General features: G+C 37.0%; 1 protein-coding gene across 5 annotated transcripts in view; it reads right to left on the minus strand.

Moving 5' to 3' along the window:
* The window catches only part of CFAP54 (cilia and flagella associated protein 54), a 307,349-nt gene that overhangs the window by 250,849 nt on the left and 34,425 nt on the right, over positions 1–22,075 (minus strand). For 4 of the 5 annotated variants that reach the window (XM_086712592.1, XM_086712590.1, XM_086712588.1 and 1 more), the window contains exons 9-15: positions 20,860–21,058; positions 17,659–17,840; positions 17,411–17,576; positions 16,415–16,497; positions 10,622–10,756; positions 9,473–9,623; positions 5,264–5,340 (exon numbers count right to left, since the gene is read on the minus strand). In XM_086712592.1, coding sequence (XP_086568718.1) covers positions 5,264–5,340; positions 9,473–9,623; positions 10,622–10,756; positions 16,415–16,497; positions 17,411–17,576; positions 17,659–17,840; positions 20,860–21,058 — 993 coding nt within the window. The remainder of the gene's footprint in view (positions 1–5,263; positions 5,341–9,472; positions 9,624–10,621; positions 10,757–16,414; positions 16,498–17,410; positions 17,577–17,658; positions 17,841–20,859; positions 21,059–22,075) is intronic. The other variant, XM_086712589.1, reaches the window with a different exon arrangement.

Genomic DNA, 22,075 nt, shown 5'->3' on the forward strand with positions numbered 1-22,075 from the left:
CACTGTGCTTGAATTCGGTTTTTACTGTTCTTTTGCATGTTTTTAAACTTTTATTACATGGGTATGCATCCATTAACAATACGCAATATTGCTTTGCCTATTTTTTAATTCTGTCAGAAAATTTTGGAGTTCACTTTATACACTCAAACACATGTTGTCGAAACCTTTCCATGGGAGTGTATGTAACTTAATGTGTCAGTTTGGTTGGGAATGCAGAACGACTCCAGATACCCTAAGCAGAAAGGGATTTGATACACAGAATTAGAGGTGTCTATCACCGTTGGAAGGCTGGGGGGAACAAAGGCCAAGGGTGCTGTCAGTGACCATTCTGCTTCATGCACAAGCCTCTGTGCATGAACCTAGGTGGCTGACGACAACTGTGTCTACTACACTGGATCAAGTGAGTTGCAAGAGCTTGCTCAGCAGCGCTGGCAAATGAACTTCTTCCATCTGCCACTGCCGAATAAGAACTCTGTCTTTCTTCTGTTATAAATTCATGCAAATGCGCCTCATTGGAAGACTAACCTAGAATCACATGGCAATGAGATGCTGGGAAATGCAGTTCCAGGTTTTCCCCTGAGATCCAAAGGTGACTAAAGAAGGGAATGGCAATGATGTCAAGCTGACTCCAGTTCGAGCCCACACTAGTTCATTCATCCTCGTGACCACAATGCAACAGTGCAATGCTGAGGAATATGTTACAATTTATTTATCTACTCTTCTGCCCATGGGCATTTAGACTGCTATTACTAAAAATGTGTAATGCATTGTACTAGTCTGGGAATAAATACAAGGTTGGTATTTCCTTTATAGTCCTTGTGCCCTTTTTTCTGCTTTCTTTATCATCTTTCTTCTTCAGCTAAGACCTCTAGGACATGTTGAACAGAAGAATGACAGATATCCTATGCTGTTACATCAGTATAAAGGGATTGCTTTTAACCTTTGACTAAAGGTATAAAATTTGTTACATTGTTTTTTTAGTGTTTATTTTTGGAGAGAGAGAGGGACAGAGACAGAGACAGAGTATGAGTGGGGGAGGGGCAGAGAGAGAGGGAGACACAGAATCCAAAGAAGGCTCCAGGCTCTGAGCTGTCAGCACAGAGCCTGACTTGGGACTCAAACTGGTGAACCATGAGATCATGACCTGAGCTGAAGTTGGATGCTTAACCAACTGAGACTCCCAGGCGCCCCTTCAGTAAAACTTTTAAATAAGCTTTTAATGTAATTATGATAAGCACCTCATATTTTTTTTAATTTTATTTTAATGTTTATTTACTTTTCTGACAGAGAGAGACAGAGAATGAGCGGGAGAGGAGCAGAAAGAGAAGGAGACACAGAATCTGAAGCAGGCTCCAGGCTCTGAGCTATCAGCACAGAGCCCTATGTGGGGCTCAAACTCACAGACTGTGAGATCATGACCTGAGCCGAAGTCAGATGCTCAACCGACTGAGCTACCCAGGCGCCCACACCTCATATTTTTTTAAATAGTTGCATGTACATATGCAAGATCTATAATTTATCCCACCTAGAGTCTCCTCTAGGTCAACATATGGATTTTGGATTTTCCTTACAATAAGTTCTTATTCCTTCTCTCCACTTAATTCCCTTTCAGATGGATCTGAGACCCTAAATTAAGATTCGGTGCTCTACATAAAACATAGGAGAAAAACTGAGTAGCTGTCATGTGCCAGGTACTGGTTTCCACAGTGTTACCAATATCTCATTTAAACTTATATAACTTAAATAATACCAGTAGGATAGGACTATTGTTATATTTTGCAGGTAAGGACACTTACATTCAAACAGATAAAATAATTTGTTCAGGATCACACAGTCAATATTAGAGCCAAGATTCAACTATGGGTGCTCCAACACCAATTGCTGTACCCTTACACCATACCAATGAACCACCTCTACTACATCTACCATATGCTCCAGCACATTGCCCTTGGTAACTTCTGCTAATATTCTTTCTTTTTAATGTTTATTTATTTATTTTGAGATAGACAGCAAGAGCAAACATAAGCGGGGGAGGGGCAGAGAGTGAGGCAGAGAAAGAGAATCACAAGCAGCCTCCATGCTCAGCACAGAGCCCGATACAAAGCTCGATCCGACGGTCCTGAGATCATGACCCGAGCCAAAATCAAGAGTCGGTCACTTAACTGACTGAGCCACCCCTCTACTAGTAGGCACCCCTCTACTAGTATTCTTATTCCTACCCTATGAAGCCTCAGAAAATAAGTGCTGGCCCACAGAGCCAGTGAGTCTCAAATTCTAGGTTCCTTAAGAATCTACCTGCGGGGGCCTGGGGCGGGGAGCCTGGGTGGCTCAGTTGGTTAAGCGTCTGACTTAGGCTGAGGTAATGATCTCACAGTTCATGAGTTAGAGCCCCACATGGGGCTCTGTGCTGACAGCTCAGAGCCTGCTTTGGATTCTTTGTCTCCCTCTCTCTGCCCCAACCCCTCTCGCACTCTGTCTCTCTCTTGCTCAAAATAGACATTAAAAAAAAAAAAAAAAAAAAGATTTAAAAAAGAATCTACCTGGGGGGAATTTTAAGAGGAAAATATCTGGAATTACAAACTTTAAGACCCCCACACCTGAAATTATGATTCAATATGTCTAGAGTGGGGAAATAGGAAGCTGTATGTTTAGCAAGCACTGTAAGTGATCCCTGGAAAAACCATTGGCAGACAGCTATTATGCCTCCTCAATCTCTTGTGAATTTCAAACACTCTGTTCTCAATTTAAGATTTCTTAACTCTAGGGGCACCTGGGTGGCTCAGTCAGTTGAGTATTGGACTTCAGCTCAGGTCATGATCTCACAGTTTGTGGGTTTAAGCCCCTGTCCGGCTCTGTGCTGACAACTTATAGCCTAGAACCTGCTTTGGATTCTGTGTCTCCCTCTCTCTCTGCCCCTCCCCCACTCTCTCACACTCTCTCTCTCTCTCTCTCTCTCAAAAATAAACATTTAAAAAATTTTAATAAATAAATAAATAATAAAAATAAAAAGATTTCTCAATTCTAGCTCTTTTAAGACACAATACTACATAAAGAACTCAGACCTGCATCCCTTAAAACCTATAATCTTCAGAAGAAAGTAAATTCAGAATGATCCTCCAGTCCTCCATTACATTCATGATATTTGATTGGTACCCAGTTTTACGACATGCATATTTTATGCATTAGAAAAATATCTTTTATACAAATGTCCTGAAGACACTTTTTTTTTAATCAAAAGGCAACATAGCATAGTGACTAAATGCCTGGATGTTGGAAGGCAACACACTTGAGTTCAAATCTGCTTACTGTGCAACATTGAGCAAAAGTTGGATGTGGTAGCGAAAATCATCACTATGACCACACAAATCAACTGGAGCGAATCTCACAAACACAAGAATACTGAGATAGAAAGCAAGCTGCAGAAGAGTACACACAGTATGACACTATATACATATATATAATACATATATTATATATTACATATATGTTAAATATACATATATGTTAAATATATGTTATATAATATATAATATCATATTATATAACATATATGTAATATATATTATGTTGTATATATTATTTGCTATATTATGTATTAAATATATGTAAATATATAATATTAGATATATTATATTATATTATATTATATTATATTATATTATATTATATTTAAAAACAATACTCCCTACTGCCTAGGAATACACACACATGTAAAAAAAAGTATGCCTAGAATTTATATCACTATATTTAGAATACCAGTTACTCCTAGGCAGGAGGAAAGGTGATATGATCGGGGGCGGGGGTCACTCCTTAGTGGAGAAGAGTTCCAGCTGTATTAATAATGTATTTTTTCTTAAGCTATGATGGGGAAATGGGTCTTCCTTATAATATTCTTTACAATTTGATGTCATATATTTCAAGTTGATTTTTCAGAGAAAATATGGTAATTACAAGTATTAATATCTAGCAATAAGAAAAGTGCTGATGGAATAATATTTAGTAAAAAAATATCAGAATGCTACTATGCTAAAAAAAATACCTAGAAGAGAATATTAAAAATAATAGCATTTCAGTCTATATAGTAAAATTGCTAATACAACTTTTGTAATTTAAAATTGTAGTTTTGGGGGCACCTGGGTAGCTCAGTCAGTTAAGTGTCTAACTTCAGCTCAGGTAATGATCTCACGGTTCGTGGGTTCAAGCCCTGCATTGGGCTCTGTGCAGACATCTCAGAGCTTGGAGCCTGCTTTAGATTCTGTGTCTCCCTCTCTCTCTGTCCTACCCCACTCAGGCTCTCTCTCTCTTTCTCAAAAATAAACACTTAAAAAAATTAAAATTTTAGTTTTTCAATTAATCAGGCAAACCAAAATATAGATCACTGGCTTCCTCTCTAGAAAAGTATTTTTCAACAGTAGTCCAGAAGCACTAGTATCCTAAGTAGCTATTCTATAGGGGGTAAAATGGGCTTTATTTTCAGATAATAGAATATATGATATTCTATATCTTCTTCTTGGGAAAACCACAATACTTGGAAGCAAATGAATGCCTCTGAGAAGTCTTACAGTAAGGGACCTATTGCATTTAATCCAACATCACTCAAACTTAGACCCTGGCAACCTTTTCTGAAGTATAGTGTCAGCATCACATAGGACAGACTTTGCAAAATGCTATTCTAGTTCATGTCTATAAATAAATAAATGTTTATAGCATATATGACACGTGTCCTACGCTCCCATTCAGATCTATGGAACAACACAATCCTTGATGTACAGAAATAATTCAAATATTCTTAAAAAACAAAAGTAATCAAGAAGAGGAATGGCCATTTATCTCCCTCACCCCTTTCTCCTCTTAAGCTAACAATCAGTGAGAACTTGCCATGTGCCAGGGCCTGTTCTAAGTGCATTTTCAACAGGTAATAACACACAGAATTGGTCAGAGGCATATGCTGAGCAGGACATCTCTGCTTTATGAGTCCATGAATCACCACACATTCAAAATACCAATAGTAATATAACTACAAATCCTTTTAAGAGAATTTACTAGGTTATTTTTAAACCTGATTGGATTTTTTTTCTAGAGTTAATGCAAAAACTAGAAAACATCCCCTGTAGTTTGCAATGTATGTAAAAACCATAAAATCTCAAATATTAAATATTCAAAATTACTTCTATAATTAACCATTACATATTTATAAATATAATATTATTTGAAAATTTAAATTCATGTTTTAAGTATATTTTCTAAAATATTTTTGCAATACCTTCAATATTGGGAGAATTTCCAGGCTCCCCTTTGAAGTCTCAAGGAATTCACCAGTCCCTTTCCTTAAAGATATCTCTGTGGGGGGGGGAAAGGGGGGGAGGAAGAGGAAAAGAAGGAAAGAAGGAATGGAAGAGGAAGGGAGGGAAGAGAAGAAGGAAGAAGAGGAGAAAAAAAGAGTAAAGTAGGAAGAAGAGGAGAGAGTAGGAGAGAAGAAACAAAGGGAAAGAAGGAAGGAACAGAGGAAATAAAAGAAGGAAGGAAAAAATGTAAACATAGCAGTGAATCATAATCCTAAAAAATGTTACACTTAATTGGTTACTTTTTTAATTACTCATGATTTTAGAAATGATTCAACACTTAGAAGTTGACTAAATACCAAATTATTTCTTCCATATAATTACATTTGATCTTTATATAAGTTCATTTAAAAGCATCTTGCAGTATGACAAATAATTAAAACTATTCATTATTAACAAGGTAATATTATGGTAAAGAGACTGGTCTTTCTACATACTATAAAGTCCATTGTAAAGCATTCAGAAAACAGTGTAAAAACCTATAGATTTGGGCAAATATCGGAGAAGGTTGGTTTGAGTTAAATATATGGCAATGCTAGTTTCCTATTTTAAAATGCTAGTTTAATAACTTAAACTAAATAATGCATTACTTAATAAACAGCCCAATAAACATTTTGAATCAGATTGCCATAATTAATACACAAGAATGATTTGTACTTTGTGTTTTATGTGCCAATGAGATGATGATAATAACAATGTTGGAAACATTATAAGAATTTATTTGTCTAAATGGGAACAATCCCTCCCTACATAAATGTAGATTTTTCTATTTATAAATGGATCATGCTCCAGTATTGATTAGTTCTTTAGAAATAAAACTTTTTTCAATGAATCAGTAAATTGTATTTATCTCATTTATAATTAAATAGAGTATAAAATACAACAAAACAATAGTCTCCAAAAGTAATCAGTAAACAAAACAATAAAATTAAATAAGAAATAGATTTTTAAAAAAATAACCATTAGGCCTTTTGCTTTCAGTAACAGGTAATCTGTAAAAATTCTCCTCACTAGAGACCACTAGAAAAGCTGATAAAAGGGATGCCTGGGTGGCTTAGTTGGTTAAGCATCCAACTCTTGGTTTCTGCTCAGGTCAGGATCTCATGGCTCAGTTCGTGAGTTGAAGCCCCATGTTGAGCTCTGTGCTGACAGTGTGGAGCCTGCTTGGGATTCTCTCTCTCTCTCTCTCTCTCTCTCTCTCTCTCCCTCTCTTTCTCTCTCTCTCTCTGCCCCTGCCCCACTTGTGCTCACTCACTCACTCTCTCTGTCATTAAATAAATAAATAAATAAATAAATAAATAGAAAAACAAAGCTGAAAAAATACTTTTTTCATCTGTAAGCAAAGAAGCTCATGAAAATGTAAAGAGGAAAGAGTATCATCTGGCTCTTGGGAAGAGAGCCCAGGGAATACAGAATGGCATTAGAGCTATTTTCTCCACTGAGAACTTTTGTCAATTCTGGAGAGGAAAGTTGAGAAGCTGAGTGATGTTTCTAACAGTCCTGAGAACTCAAGCAACACAGATTAGTATCCAGGACCACCAAGGGTGGGAAGCCAGAAGGGGCTGTATCCCAGGAATTAGGGCAAATGGAAAATAATTCAACAAGAGAGCATCCCAGCTTCAAATTATCTCAATTTCTCACACTGGAATAATGGGATCCTGGAGTGACAGTGTCTTCATACATCTAGTAAAAGCAAGCATAAATCTTCTCTGGAAGAACATTAACATCATCTGAGGCTTCAAATTATTTCTATAAAGTATTTAGCAAATATTTGATTGTGTCCACCACACAATCAAAAATAACCAGAGTAACCAAATAGCTGATGAAGTAATTTCTTCACTTAAGCACTCAATATCATGAGTGCAGAAAGAATGACAGAAGTTAGAACCCCTTCTGGCTTCTCACCCCCACTCCTCCAGTAGCCTCAACCAATGACAGACAAAAGTTGTATAAATATCTCAACCTCTCAGCTCTCTGCTCTATACAGTCCTAGAGGTCTTTCATGGGAATAAGCCCTAAGTCTACAACAGTAGCCTTCTCACTAACTTACTGTACCTTGTATTGCCTTCCTTTCCTTTTCCATCTCACTTCTCCACACCACCACCCTGCTTCCCTGAATAATATCCCAAATAAACTACTTCATTCAACAACCTGTCTCAGAAGCTACATCTGGGGAAAGGAACCTAGGAAAAAGGTCAGGTTGACAACACCTGAACTCACTGGTAAGTCTTACAACACAACACGTGGGATAACTAGGCATTATATGCCTCCTGATTTAATGCAACAGGGAGTAAATAGCACCACCGGGGTCGTATTTTGATACGGTATCATTCAAATCTAAGCAAGCCTCTAGATCTACCTACCAGATAGAGAAACAAGTTAATCAATACCACAAGGACACAAACAGCCAAATCCAGAATGTGGGAAATCCTATAAGGTCATAAACCAACTTCTTCAAAAAATTGCTTGAAAAGGGGGTGAGGAAAAGAACTATTATAGAAGAGAGAGAGAGAGACTCAAGAAAAATGTAAGAAAGGAAAATGTGTGGGCTTATTTGGATCCTGACTGGAACAAACCAACTTAAGACATTTTTAATACAATCAGAAACATAGAAATTTTTCCTTAATTTTGTAAAGTATAGTAATAATGGCATTATAATTTTATAAAACCCTTATCTTTTGCATAGATAGACAAACTGACACACACACACACACACACACACACACACACACACACACACACACACATTGAGGCTTCTGCTGGTAAAATGACATGATGTCTGCTTTAAAACACTCCAGAGGAAAACAAGTGTTGCAAGAAGAAATGAAGATTGGCAAAATATTCACAATTATTGTTACTAGATGTACATGGTAACTTTTTTCATCTCTCTATATTTGAAATTCTGCATAATAGAAGTTTTAAAAAAGGAAAAAGCACTTTAGGACAGGACATTTCAAAAAAACCAGGACTTCAGGCCACTGAATGTGTTAGACAGCCAGAGACCTTTACCCCGTAGTTCTCAAACTTGGATGTGTATCAAAACCACCTGGTAAACTATTAAAGACTAGAAAGGCCAGTCTAGATGAAATAGGATAGGATCTGGGCCTGTATTTTTAATAAGTTCCCAAGTGATACTGATACCAATAAAAAATTGAGAACCATGACTCTAAAATTTCATCTGTAAAACAACACTCAACAACCAAGAATAGGCAGAGCCAGATTAGTGAATCTCTGGGAAAACAATTACTATAATAATTACTACAAAGTCCCTCAAACGTCATACAAACTCTGTAAGTGGGGTGAAATAGGAAGGTAAACACCCACTAATGACACCCCCACCTTATTCTTTACATATGAGATACCTTATAAAACAAATAGTTCAGGGGTTCAACCACAGGTAGGAGAAAACGGATCAGAGCATAAGGCTGGCACCCTCTAGAAGGCTAAGATGCTGGCAGAAAGGTATTGGGGCAGGGAAAGTAAGGAAGAGGGTGGGAAGTGAGAACAAATAAGAGGAAGATAAAAGGAACAGGGGAAAAGAGGAGAAATAGAATAAATGAAGAAAGACAAATAAATTTTAAAAGGAGAGAATCAGAAGAGAGGAGAGAATTAGAAAGGATATAAGATGTGGAATAGTGATCCATTCAACAGACATTTATTTAAGCTCCCAGTCTGTGTCAGGCAGTGTGGTGGGTACCAAAAATATACCGGCAACCAAAACATGCTCTCTTCCTTGAAGCAGCATACACTCTATTGGGAAATGGCAGAGGAGGAAAGGGGATAAAAGGGAGGAGAGAAAAGAAAAATGGAAAAATGGGGAAGAGGGCAAGAGGTGAAAGTAGAATGAAGAATGGAGAACAGGAATGCATGAGTAAGGAGAAGACAAAAGATGTATGTATGCCACGGAATCACAGAGCATGTAACCTCCTTTTAACATCCGCTGGGTTAAACCTGTATTATTTCTATCTCTGGTTATAAATCATCAAGGAAGCACTGTACTGAAAAGACTACTTTCCATTAACCGTAGCTATTCTGCATTCCCATTTATATTTATACGTTCATATTCTAAATTATACTTATACATTCATATGTGTGTTAATAACTTCATACTTTTTCATTCATTATATTACCTAGAGATTTTTTAAATTTTTTTCGTGGGTTTCCTAATGACTCCAATATTTCACTTAATTGTAATGTGACCTCTGCCACCACCACAACGTCAATGTCTTCCATTTTATAGCAGTGAATTACTTCATTTATCTGCCACAGAAGATAAACCCACTAAAAAGAGAGAATATACAGTAAAATCAATTAAAAGTATATTATATTGTAGAGTCACTTTTTAAAAAAAAAACTTAGGGCTTCCTTAAAATCATCATCTTCAAAACATACAGAAATGTTAGACAGGTACACCCCCCTTATTAGTACATCATAATTATAAATAATATAAAGATCAATGATCCTATCTATCTGTTTATATAAACTCATAAAGAAGATTCACCTAAGCTTATAATCTGCATATCTATAGCCATAATAAAAAATTTATCATCTTCCTTTTTAAATATATCAATAAAGATTATAAGTATCTTCAAAGTTCTCATTCTTCCTTCAAAAAGTACCCGTTATGATCACTATTAAAGTCCTCCAAAATAGTGAAGAGGAAGCAGGTGTTTCAGGCTCCATGCTAGGTGCCTTGCAGGCTTCATGCCTGTATCCCCAAAGCTTAGCACATCAAATTAGCCATCACACCTTGGGAGCTAAAATGAGGAAACAACATTGATGCACCCACATTATTACTTTTTCAGAGCACATGGTAAAACCATGCCCATGCACCCTATGTGCAACACATCCAATATGTTACTATTAAAATGTTTCCTCTTAAGTTTTGGGTTATGATATTCTCCTGCTCAACTTTCTCCTCTCCAGGAAAGAGCTCTTTGAAATAGTCTAAACATATTATTGTGGGGGGAAAAAAAAACAAACCTAAAGCTCCTTCCTGATTTGTATTTTCTATTATTAACCTTCTTAATGAGTTTAGCCACATTCATGTAACCTTAAATGCACTATATTTATTCCTCCCTTAAAAACCTGTGGCACCTTCTCACACCCAAAACTAAATTGCAGCAGAAGTACAAAGAATACACTTAAAAGAAAGGCTCACTCAGCACCATATTTAAAGAATGTTATGCAGGTAGATAAATGGAAATTTAGATTTGAAATGTGAATCAAACTTAAATCAGCAATAATAAAAACAAGTGAAAGGAAACAAAAATGAATACTTTATTAGTGCTGATATTCTGGATGAATTTTGCATAGTCATTTCTGGACATATTGATCCTCTGAATTCCTAATTTGCATTTCTGCCATAGGAACATTATCGTGTCCACAACGATTTCTTTATCAGGCTGAGCATTCTGAAAACAAAAAAGGTAAAGTAAATTGGTAAGATAATAAGATATACATATAGCTATATAGCATTTAGCATTTAATGTGTGCCAGGCACCATTCTAAGAGCTTTATATACCTACTGCAATGGACTGAATGTTTGTGTCTACCCAAAATTCCTATGTTGAAATCCGAACTCCCAATGTGATGGGAGGTGGGGCCTTGAGGAGGGAATTAGGCACGAATGTAAAGCCCTCAGGAGTGAGAACACTACCCTCATGAAAGGGAAACCAGAGTCCATCACTCTCCTTCTGCCAAGTGAAGATACAGCGCAAAGACAGCCACCTATGAACCCGGAAGCAGACTGTCACCAGGCACCAAATCTGCTGGTGCCTTGATCTTGGATTTCTAAGCCTCCAGAACTGTGAGAAGGAAATGTTCCAGGTTTAAGCCACCTAGTCTCTGTTATTTTTGTTATAGAGTCCCCATAACAAAAAGACTAAGACATATACCAGTTAATGCAATCCTCATGGCATCCCTATGAAGTGATTGATATTACTATCATCCCCACTTTCCAGAGGAGCAAACTGAAGCACAAGATTAAGTAGTTTATCCCAAGATGAAATGAATAGAAAGTAGCAGAGCCAGGATTCAAACCCAAGCAGTGTAGCTCCACACACTCTTTTTTTTTTTAATTTTTTAAATTTTTATTTATTTTTTGAGAGACATAGAGAGACAGAGCATGAGTGGAAAAGGGGCAGAAAGAGGGGGAGGCACAGAATCACCAGCAGGCTCCAGGCTCCAAGCTGTCAGCATGGGGCCTCACATGGGGCTCAACCTCATGAACCAAGAGATCATGACCTGAGCCAAAGTCAGTCACTTAACTGACTGAGCCAGAATCCCCAGAGTCCACACTCTTAATGAATGCTCTGGGCCACTTCTGCCTCTCTAAAAATAAAAGTTACAAACATTTTTAGGCACATTATGTAAGCCAATTAGTTCCAACCAAATTGGAAAATTTTACATACTACTTTCTTCTTAAATTTTCTGCAGTTAAAATAATAAAGAATGGGGAGTGGAATGAACTAGTAACAGGAGAGGGAGTGGGGATCTGGGAAAGGATATAAACAAGGAGGAAAGAGAGACATGAAGAAACAACAGAACATTACACTGGGTATCAACAGATGAACTACACTGAGTATATCTCCTCTCAAAGCAGTTATTTGGCTCTTTTCAAAAGAAAAACGGAATGCATTATATCTGAACTGGAAAGGTAATCAGTTCATAATTAAAATACACCAAATCTTGAACTCCTTTGGGGGCCACGCTAAGACTTAATTTGCATATGTAGTACCTCGTATGGGAATGTAACAGAGATCAATAAATGTCTGTTGAATTGAATGAACTAAGGCATACATGATTTTTTTATTTTAAAAAAAATTTTTTTAACCTTTATTTATTTTTGAGAGAGAGAGAGACAGAGCATGATCAGGGGAGGAACAGAGAGAGGAGACACAGAATCCGAAGCAGGTTCCAGGCTCTGAGCTGTCAGCACAGAACCTGACATGGGGCTTAGACTCACCAAGCACGAGATCATGACCTGAGCTAAAGTCGGACGCTTGACTGACTGAGCCACCCAGGTGCCCCAACATACATGACTTTTTTTAAAAGCTGGTAGTAAAAATTCCTTGCCCTTTTCAGCCTTGATTAGAATTTTTTGGTTTAACCCAAAAAATAGATAATCCAGTTAAGAAATGGGCAGAAGACATGAATAGACATTTTTTCCAAAGAAGACATAAAAATGGCTAATAGACACATGAAAAGAAGCTCAACATCACTCATCATCAGGGAAATACAAATCAAAAGTATGATGAGATATCACCTCACACCTGTCAGAATAGCTAAAATTAACAACACGGGAAACAACAGACATTGGCGAGGATGCAGAGAAACAGGAACCTTCTTACACTGTTGGTAGCAACGCAAACTGGTGCAGCCACTCCAGAAAACAGTATGGAGGTTTCTCAAAAAGTTAAGAAGGGGAAGGTGGGTGGCTCAGTCAGTTATGCGTCCGACTTCGGCTCAGGTCATGATCTCGTTGTTGGTGAGTCTGAGCCCCACATCAGGTTCTGTGCTGATGGCTCAGAGCCTGGAGCCTGCTTCAAATTCTGTGTCTCCCTCTCTCTCTGCCCCTTCCCTGCTTGCACTCTATCTCTGTCTCTCAAGAAGTGAATAAATGTTAAAAAAATATGTATGTATAAAAAAGTTAAAAATAGAAATACCCTACAACCAGCAATTGCACTACTAAGTATTTACCCAAAGGAAACAAAAATGCTGCTATCGGCGTGCCTGGGTGGCTCAGTCAATTAAGCGTCAGACTTGGCTCAGGTCATGATCTCATGGTTCATGAGTTTGAGCCCCACATCCGGCTCCATGCTGACAGCACAGAGCCTGCTTGGGATTCTCTCTCTCCCTCTTTCTCTGCCCCTCTCTCTCTCTCTCTCTCTTGAAATAAATAAATAAACATGTAAAAAAAAAAGAGTGGTGCAATAAAACCTTAGATTGCAAGTAACTTGTTCTGCGAGTGCTCCACAAGGTGAACAAACATTTCTAATAAATTTAAACTCGACAAAAGAACAATGTCTTGCAGTACAAGCAGTACATGATTCCATACATCACATAATCACAACTGAGCCAATGGTTCTAGAAATTCACGTTGCTACACAAATGCTTTGGATTACAAGCATGTTTCCAGAATGAATTATGTTCACAAACCAAGGTTTTACTGTATAAATATATACAATGAAATATTACTCAGGCATCAAAAAGAATGAAATCTTACTGTTTGCAACAATATGGATAGAGCTAGAATATTATGCTAAGCAAAGTAAGTCAGTTAGAGAAAGACAAATACCATATGATTTCACTCATATGTGGATTTTAAGAAACAAAACAGATGAACACAGGGGAAGAAGAAAAACAAAAGAGAGGGAGGCAAACCATAAGGGACTATTAGCTATAGAGAACAAACTGAGGGTTGCTAGAAGGAAGGTAGGTAGGGGATGGGCTAAATGCATGATGGGAATTAAGGAGGGCACTTGTGATGAGCATTGGGTGTTATATGCAAGTGCTGAAATCACTAAATTGTGATCCTGAAACCAATATTATACTATATGTTAACTAACTAGAACTTAAATAAAAACTTAAAACAAACAAAAAAAGAATTTTGGTTTAGCTCTCCTACTATAATCATTATATTTACTATCAAATACAGTAAAACCTTGGATTGTGAGTAACTTGTTCTGTGAGTGTTCTGTAAGATGAGCAAACATTTCCAATAATTTTAACTTGATAAACAAGTGATGTCTTGCAATATGAATAGTAAGTCATGCCAAACATCACAGGATCACAACTGAGCCAATGGTTCCTCTCTCTCTCTCTCTCTCTCTCTCTCTCGCTTGCTACAGGATTGTGGGTGATTGTTTCCCACGCTTGGATGCTCAGTCTCAGGCTGTGGTGTTTTGCAGAAATCAGAAGTTGGAAGGTGCCCACAATTGGCACTAGCGTATTTTTTGTCACTTCACAGAACCTATGGACAGTCCTTTACTTTTCCATACAAGAGTAAGCTTAGGATTGCTTTGCTTCTTTCTAGGTCAGGCTGCCTGCAGATATAGGCCCTTTCCTCTGCTACCTTATTGTCAGTTACACTAAGTACAGTACATCACAAGATTTTATTAATACTGTACTCTAATCAACATCCATGTGAGCGTATACAATGGCCCCCATGCAGAAAAAGATTCCATTGAGCCAAAAGACAGCAATAATTCCATTAGTGAGAGTGGAAGTCGGACACCTCTTCTCTCTTGTATCCCTCACACCAGCCACGAAGGTTTGCAAAGGTAAGTGTATTGTTTATTTTTCTTTATATTTCATATTTTTGTTATTTTGTATTATATTACAGTATTGTAATCATTTTTTTAATTTTATTTTTTATTTTTTAAAATTTACATCCAAATTAGTTAGCATATAGTGCAACAATGATTTCAGGAGTAGATTCCTTAGTGCCCCTTCCCCATTTAGCCCATCCCCTTTCCCACAACCCCTCCAGAACCCTGAGTTTGTTCTCCATATTTCTGAGTCTCTTCTCTTTTGTCCCCCTCCCTGTTTTTATATTATTTTTATTTCCTTTCCCCCATGTTTATCTGTTTTGTCTCTTAAAGTCCTCATATGAATGAAGTAATATGATATTTGTCTTTCTCTAATTTCACTTAGCATAATACCCTCCAGTTCCATCCACGTAGTTGCAAATGGCAAGATTTCATTCTTTTTGATTGCCAAGTAATACTCCATTGTATAGATATACCATACCTTCTTTGTCCAGTCATCCATCGATGGACATTTGGGCTCTTTCCATGCCTTGGCTATTGTTGATAGTGCTGCTATAAACATGGGGGTGCATGTGTCCCTTCGAAACAGCACACCTGTATGCCGTGGATAAATGCCTAGAAGTGCAATTGCTGGGTCACAGGGTAGTTCTATTTTTAGTTTTTTGAGGAACCTCCATACTGTTTTCCAGAGTGGCTGCACCAGCTTGCATTACCATTGTAATCATTTTTATATGAATATTTTGGGGTTGTGGAATGAATCATCTGAGTTTCCATTATTTCTTATGGGGAAATTCGCTTTGATATACAAGTGCTTTGGATGACAAGCATATTTCCAGAATGAATTATGCTCACAAACCAAGGTTTTACTATACCTTTCTTTCAAAAATTAAATGTCTGTCACAAGTATTTAATAAACCCAGAAAAATGGAAAACATATCAGGCGAACTTGTCAAGTTCCTCAGTGTAGTTGCACTTACCTGAATAAAAGTTAATACAATGCTCTATCATTGTGGTTTTCAAACATTTTTTTATAACAGTAAAACCAAATTTTCAAATGAAATTCCATCTCAACACTGTATATAAAACTAATTTAAAAAGGTAGGATGTTACTAACCAGTGCTGAGCTCCTGAGGAACTTCAGCAAAGCCCTGAGGATCCCTGGAATTGAGTTTTAATACCAGTATTCTTCCAGTTTTACTTAAGCATTCATACCCACAAATCATCATTTCTAAATACTGGCCATTGTGTGCAAAGTGACTCCAAATAACCAGGGTTTGTATTCATGGACTGGAAAGCCATATTTCATTAAGAATGTTAACTCTAATTAAAACCACTGCCTCACTTCCCTCATTATTAGAAACATAGTAAGTCTAGTAATTTTCCAAAAAGGAACAAAAGGACTTATTATCAAAAGAGACTTAAAATCACAAGTCACGGGCACCTGCGTGGCTCAGTTGATTAAGTGTCCAACTCTTGATCTCGGCTCAGGTGATGATTTCAAGGCTGGCAAGTTTGAGCCCCGTAAGTTTGAGTGCTGACAGCATGAAGCCTGCTTGGGATTCTCTCTCCTCCTCCTCTATCTGCCCCTCCCCTGCTTGCACACACTCTCTCTCTCAAAATAAATAAACAAACATTTTTAAAAAATCACAAGTCAGGCTTTAACTCAATCTCTTACTTAATGGTTAAACAACATAGAATTTTGGCAAGGTGCAATTCCTGTGATATTTTAGATCTGGCTTTCAATTAGGTATAATGGCCTCCTTCAACACTATTACAATCTACCCCAAAAAGCAATTTCACCTGGGGAGAGGCACAGACACAGGAGTACAAGGTTGCTGCCAAATGGAAAATGTCTTCTGAATATCCATAAGTCTTATAAGTATCTAATTCATAAAGTGGAGAAAAATCAATTAAAAATTTCAAGTAGAAAAGGCAGAGAAACACAGAAATTCTACAAAATGACATGAATGGTATCTGGGCAAATATCACATCAATAAGACTCTTTAAATGCTTCTACATGAAAACTAATCTAAGTGGGCTTTAATGCAATTAAAATAGACTATTATCATTAATCTGCAATCTGTATGCCAACTACATCCAAAATAGAATTGAAAAGGCTTGTAATATTAAAACACGTGTAAAATATGGCAGTTGAAATAAAAATAACAGAATTATCTATTCGGATACCACTAAAAAACATGTATATCATTACTTAGTACAAACTATTTATTGCAATTGACCAGCCATGAAACATAAAACATAAAAAACAGATTAGATCATCCTTGTTGGTCTGAAAATAGAGGCTGCAGATTTGCAGTTCTATACACAATAACTTTTAAAATGTTGGAATGAAAAACTCCCCCTACTAAAAAAAGATAGGAGACCACCAAATCTTCCCTTGCCAAAGTGAACTGATGGCATATGACTTACTGCCCTGCCGGTCTCTCATTTACCAACAAGGCACCAGCTAAGTAGAGCCTTATTCATCTACTCAAAATCATCACACAGAATAAAAGCCAGCATCGTTAGAAGGCATAGGAGTCTGCAGCATCTGGCACCCGGCTATTTCTCTGACCTCATTTCCTACCACATTCTCAAATTCCACCAGCACCACCAGTGCGCTCCAGCCATACACGCCCCCTTGCCACTCCTTCAACAATTAACACACTCTTGCTTCAGGGCCTTTGCACCTCCTGTTTCCTCTGCTTTGAACATTCTTTCTTTCACTTCACCTATAAAGAGCATATTTTATCAGATAAAAATTTTAATTTTTCAAAAAGGCAAATAAATACTTACCATGAAAACCGATTTTTTTAACATAAATTTGAGCTGACTGTCCTTCTTTGTAGTTTTCCATGGGAAAGACCATACCTTTGTTTCTCTTTACATTGATTAAAGGTTCTATTGCAATTAGAAGAATTAAATCCTTTTCTGCTTTCTTTAACTCTGGATCATCCTGCCTCTAAGAGAAGTATATCCCACAATTAATAATTCAAAGGCATCTTAAAAAAATAAAAACAAATTATTGGTTTTGTATATATCACCTGGAGAAAATCAATAAGCTGCCCAGCTGAAGATTCAAATAAATTCCATTCCTCATAAGTAAAAGCTAGTTTTACAAATTTCACAGCAGCATCTATAGAAATAACATTTTTTCCTTTTATAATATGTTGCAGAAGAGATGTTTGTGGAAAATCAAGCATTCCATCTGCACCAGTATTTGACACTAGAAAAGGGAAGAGAGAGGTTTGAATGTCATTCATGCAAAGAAATATTTTCTAAATATTAACTATCAGACTGCCAGGCACTAGGGAAACAATGGAAAAGAAGAAAACACAATCCGTCTTCACCGAGCTTACACTGTGGTGGGGAAACAAGAAATCTTAGCAGGGAAATAAATATAGGGTGCGATGGGGACAAATAAGAAAGGCACTGAACATCGTTTTGGGGTAGGAGAGTGGTCAAGGACAGCCATCCAAAGGAAGGAACATGGAATCTCAAAAACAGAGAATTAGCGAGAGTTTTAACTAGTCAACTAGGAAGTTAGATAGTACAAGTAGGGATACAGCATTAGAGTCATCTTTATATATCCATAGTAAACAACAGAATCAGACATGGGCAATGCACAGCTTCCTAGGACAGGAGAATTAGGAACACCAACATGTACGAGAAGGGCAGAGGGAGAAAAGGCTGCAAAGAAAAGTGTTTAGAAAGGAGTATCACACAGTAACAAACACTGTAGAGAGTAAAGGAAGAAAGTACTCAGAAGTGACCCTTGGACTGAACAAAAAGGAAGTTATCCATGACATTTTCAGTAGATGGCTGAGGACAGAGGGATGAAGGCTGTATAAGTAGGAAGGAAAGAATTGAGAACAGTGGAAACAGAGCATTTCTGACTATAATAAAAGGAAGAAATACAGGGAGGAAGCTGAAAGAGGACATGGGATAAAGGGGCAGTTTGGATAGATTAGGCTAAAAGACTTCAAAAAGGGGGCACTTGGGTGATTTGGTCAGTTGGGCATCCGACTCTTGGTCTCAGCTCAGGTCATGATCTCGAGATCATGAGTTTGAGCCCCACATCAGACTTTGCACTAACAGTGCAGAACCTGCTTGTGATTCTCTCTCTCCCTCTCTCTCTCTGCCCCTCCCTTGCTCACTCTCACTCTTTCTCTCAAATAAATAAATAAATAAATAAATAAATAAATAAATAAATAAATAAATAACTTCAAATGGAAGAGAAGGAATATCCCTTCCATTTTAATGAGAGACAGTGGAAAAGATCAGTACAGGTAATAGTAAATTTTCAAGTTTGGGTGAAGAAACTCTCATCTGAGATCTTGTATTTTCCTCATGAAAAGGAGATGAGCCCAAACCATGGACACTCACTGCCCTCAAATGGGCATACAGGTGCAGGTCCACACCCACGCACATATGTGCACACACACACACAGACACACTAAACTCACTTGAAAGTACACATGCTAAGGTCTAGGTTTTACCTCTCCTTCCAAGTTGACATTGTGGACGAGTCAGGTAACTGTTCCAAGGCAATAGAAGGTAAGTTCATGAAAAAATAAAGTTGAAAGCACAAAAACTTTGAAACAAAGACCACAAATGAAAACATCCTTTACCAGAGGAAACAGAAAAAAGGAAAAGAAGTGAACACTTAAACTTAGTTTAAGTTTATTCTCTTAAGGAAATAAGATATTACTTTACAAACATGAAGTAAGAATAAACTACTGTGAAAAATAATCAAACAGGAACTAAGTATAAATTATTTTATTGTGAAAACCAAAAATTCAATAGATGAATGGAGTAGAATAGCAAGAACCAAAGAACAAATGAGTGACCAGGAAAGTCAGATTGAAGAACCTTCTCAGAAGGCAATAGAAAGGAGTAAAGAAATTAAAATAATAATATAAATAAGATATGGAGAGTGGATGTGATAACATCTGATGGTCCTATTAGGACCATCAGAGAATTTTTCAAAAGTAAACGTAAGGGGAAGGAACAAAGAAATAACATGAAAAATGAAAGAAAGATCTAAGACCTCAAAGTACTTGCTATATTACAAAACCCACCCCTTGGCCTAATATAATAAAATGTGAGAATATCATAGTAAAGAGGGCATTACAAAAGCTAAATCTATAAAACAACAGGATTTAAACTGAGAGACGTCTCAATACCATATGCAAGACTATGGAGAAATGTCTTTAAAATTCTAAAAGGAACCAACTTTGAAGCAAAACATTATATCCAGCTAAAGTATTTCAAAGTTCTTAGAGTTTATATTTGAGCAAAAAGAAATGAATTTAGAAACAAGTATTGAAAAATGGGAAGGATGAGGAAAAAGGTTTAATCGTATATTTATTGTCTTAAAAAGCATGGGGTGCCTGGGTGGCTCAGTCAGCTAGGTATCTGACTCTTGATTTCATCTCAGGTCATGATCTCACTGTTTGTGAGTTCAAGCCCCACATCTGGTCGCGCAGAGCCTGTTTGGGATTCTCTCCCTCTGTCTCTGCCCTCCCCTTCTCATGCACATGTGCTCTCTCTCTCTCTCTCTCTCTCTCTCTCTCAAAATAAATAAACAAACATTTAAAAAAAGAATAATCCTCACCTCCACATTAGGTTTATTCCAAAAATATAGGGTGGATAAAAATTAGACAGGCAATCAATGTAATTTACCACACTAACAGAAATGAAATAGAAATCCATTCAATCAACTCAATAAATCCAGAAAAGGCTTCTGATGAATTTAAACAACTATTCAGGATTAAAGTCAAACAAACAAAACTCAGTAAACCAAGAATGAAAGAAACTTCCTTAATCTGAAAAAAGGCATCTAAAAAAATCCTTCAGCAAACATCAAACTAATGGTAAAATGTTGAAAGCTTTCCATGTGAGATCATAAATGAGACAAGGATATCTGCTATCGCCATTTCCATTTCATGTTTTATTGGAGATCCTATCCAGTGCAATAAGTCAAGAAATGCAAGAAAAAAGAAATTAAAAGATTAAGAATTGTAAAGAAAGAATATAATTGTCATTATCTACAGGTGATTATACACCCAAACAAATCCAAAAGAAAATCTAATAAATTATTTAAATTATCAATTGAGTTTAGCAATATTGCTGAATTTAAGATTGATAAAAATTGGTTATCAGTTTCTTAAATGTGGAATACGATACTAAAATTTTTGTTTTTCAAGTTCTACCATAAAATGTCATTTTAACAAATTATTTACTTATTAAAAGTTCTTTTCCTGCCATAAACAGTTCTGAGACAACATCACGAACTTCTACTTCATCTGTAACAATAGGTCCAGTTTGTAGAGTACGCCTATTTGAATCAGAAAGAGCTTCTAAGACAGCCAGAAACCGGGATGCGGTGCTATCAAACATCTCATCCAACAACCGCTCCGTGACAGTACGTGGCCATGGCAACTGGAATAAAAACAAAACAAAACACACAGTCCACTTCTTTAAAGTTCTAAAATGTTTAATATTACAAGCCAAGATAAGTAAGGCATGCTTCATTCGTGCTACAAGTGCTAAAGGAGAGAGTGGATGGCCTATGAATGAGACAGCTGCTTTTATGGTTTTCGTTTTTGAGGTGTCTCTCCAGATTCCATTAAAGTTTCTGTCATGCTGCCATTACATCAAAGACTGCTATTTCTTTGTGTTTGTGTTTCCAAGGCAGCATTAAAAGGCTGTTTATTATTGTCTTTTTATTAGGGCAACATCAATCTCCATATGCCTTGTGTTACCTTAATTAAAGCCTTTAGGAACTGATACTCAAACTTTGGTTGCCTAGGAATCTCTCAGGGGTGCTTTTTAGATTCACAGACCAAATCCTGAGATTCAGTGGGTCTAGGTGGAACACTTTTCATCAGCACTGCAGGAAATTCCAATGCTGAAGGTCCTTAAACCCAAATTAGAAACAATATTTTACAGTACAAATAACAGGTCTCGTGGTAGTTAAATAAAGAATAGTTGACCAGCTGTATACTAATAAGCTAATGACTGTTTGAGCCCTGTATGAATTCCCAGCCACTCTGCTTTGTATCATCCCAGAACAATTTCCCCTTCTGCCAATGGCTTGCTTCTATACTCCTCCAACAACTGATCTATTTTTTGTATTTAGATTACCAGTAAACAAGAGAGGTAACTGTGCTCAGCTTTTCTAGAATCCATGTCCAGTTAGAAGATACCCGTCATATTCCCCATGATTCCCCTGCTTCTCTCCTCTTTTGGGAGCAAAGTCAGAAAGGCAGAAAAACATAAACAGGGTTAAAGCTGCTTTGGACTATTTTTCCACAAACCAACTTCTCTACTCATTAGTTTCTATGCCTTTTCGATCCATAGGTCAACTGACATGTTAAAAACCTCAGTAAAACTTGAACTTCATGCCCTAGTCTCTCTTTATTTACAAACAGAGGTAAGGGTTTCCTCTAAGATTTT

The sequence above is a fragment of the Puma concolor genome, chromosome B4 (assembly GCF_028749965.1).
Source record: "Puma concolor isolate L17-30 chromosome B4, mPumCon1.1.hap2, whole genome shotgun sequence".
In the NCBI taxonomy this organism is placed as follows: Eukaryota; Metazoa; Chordata; class Mammalia; order Carnivora; family Felidae; genus Puma; species Puma concolor.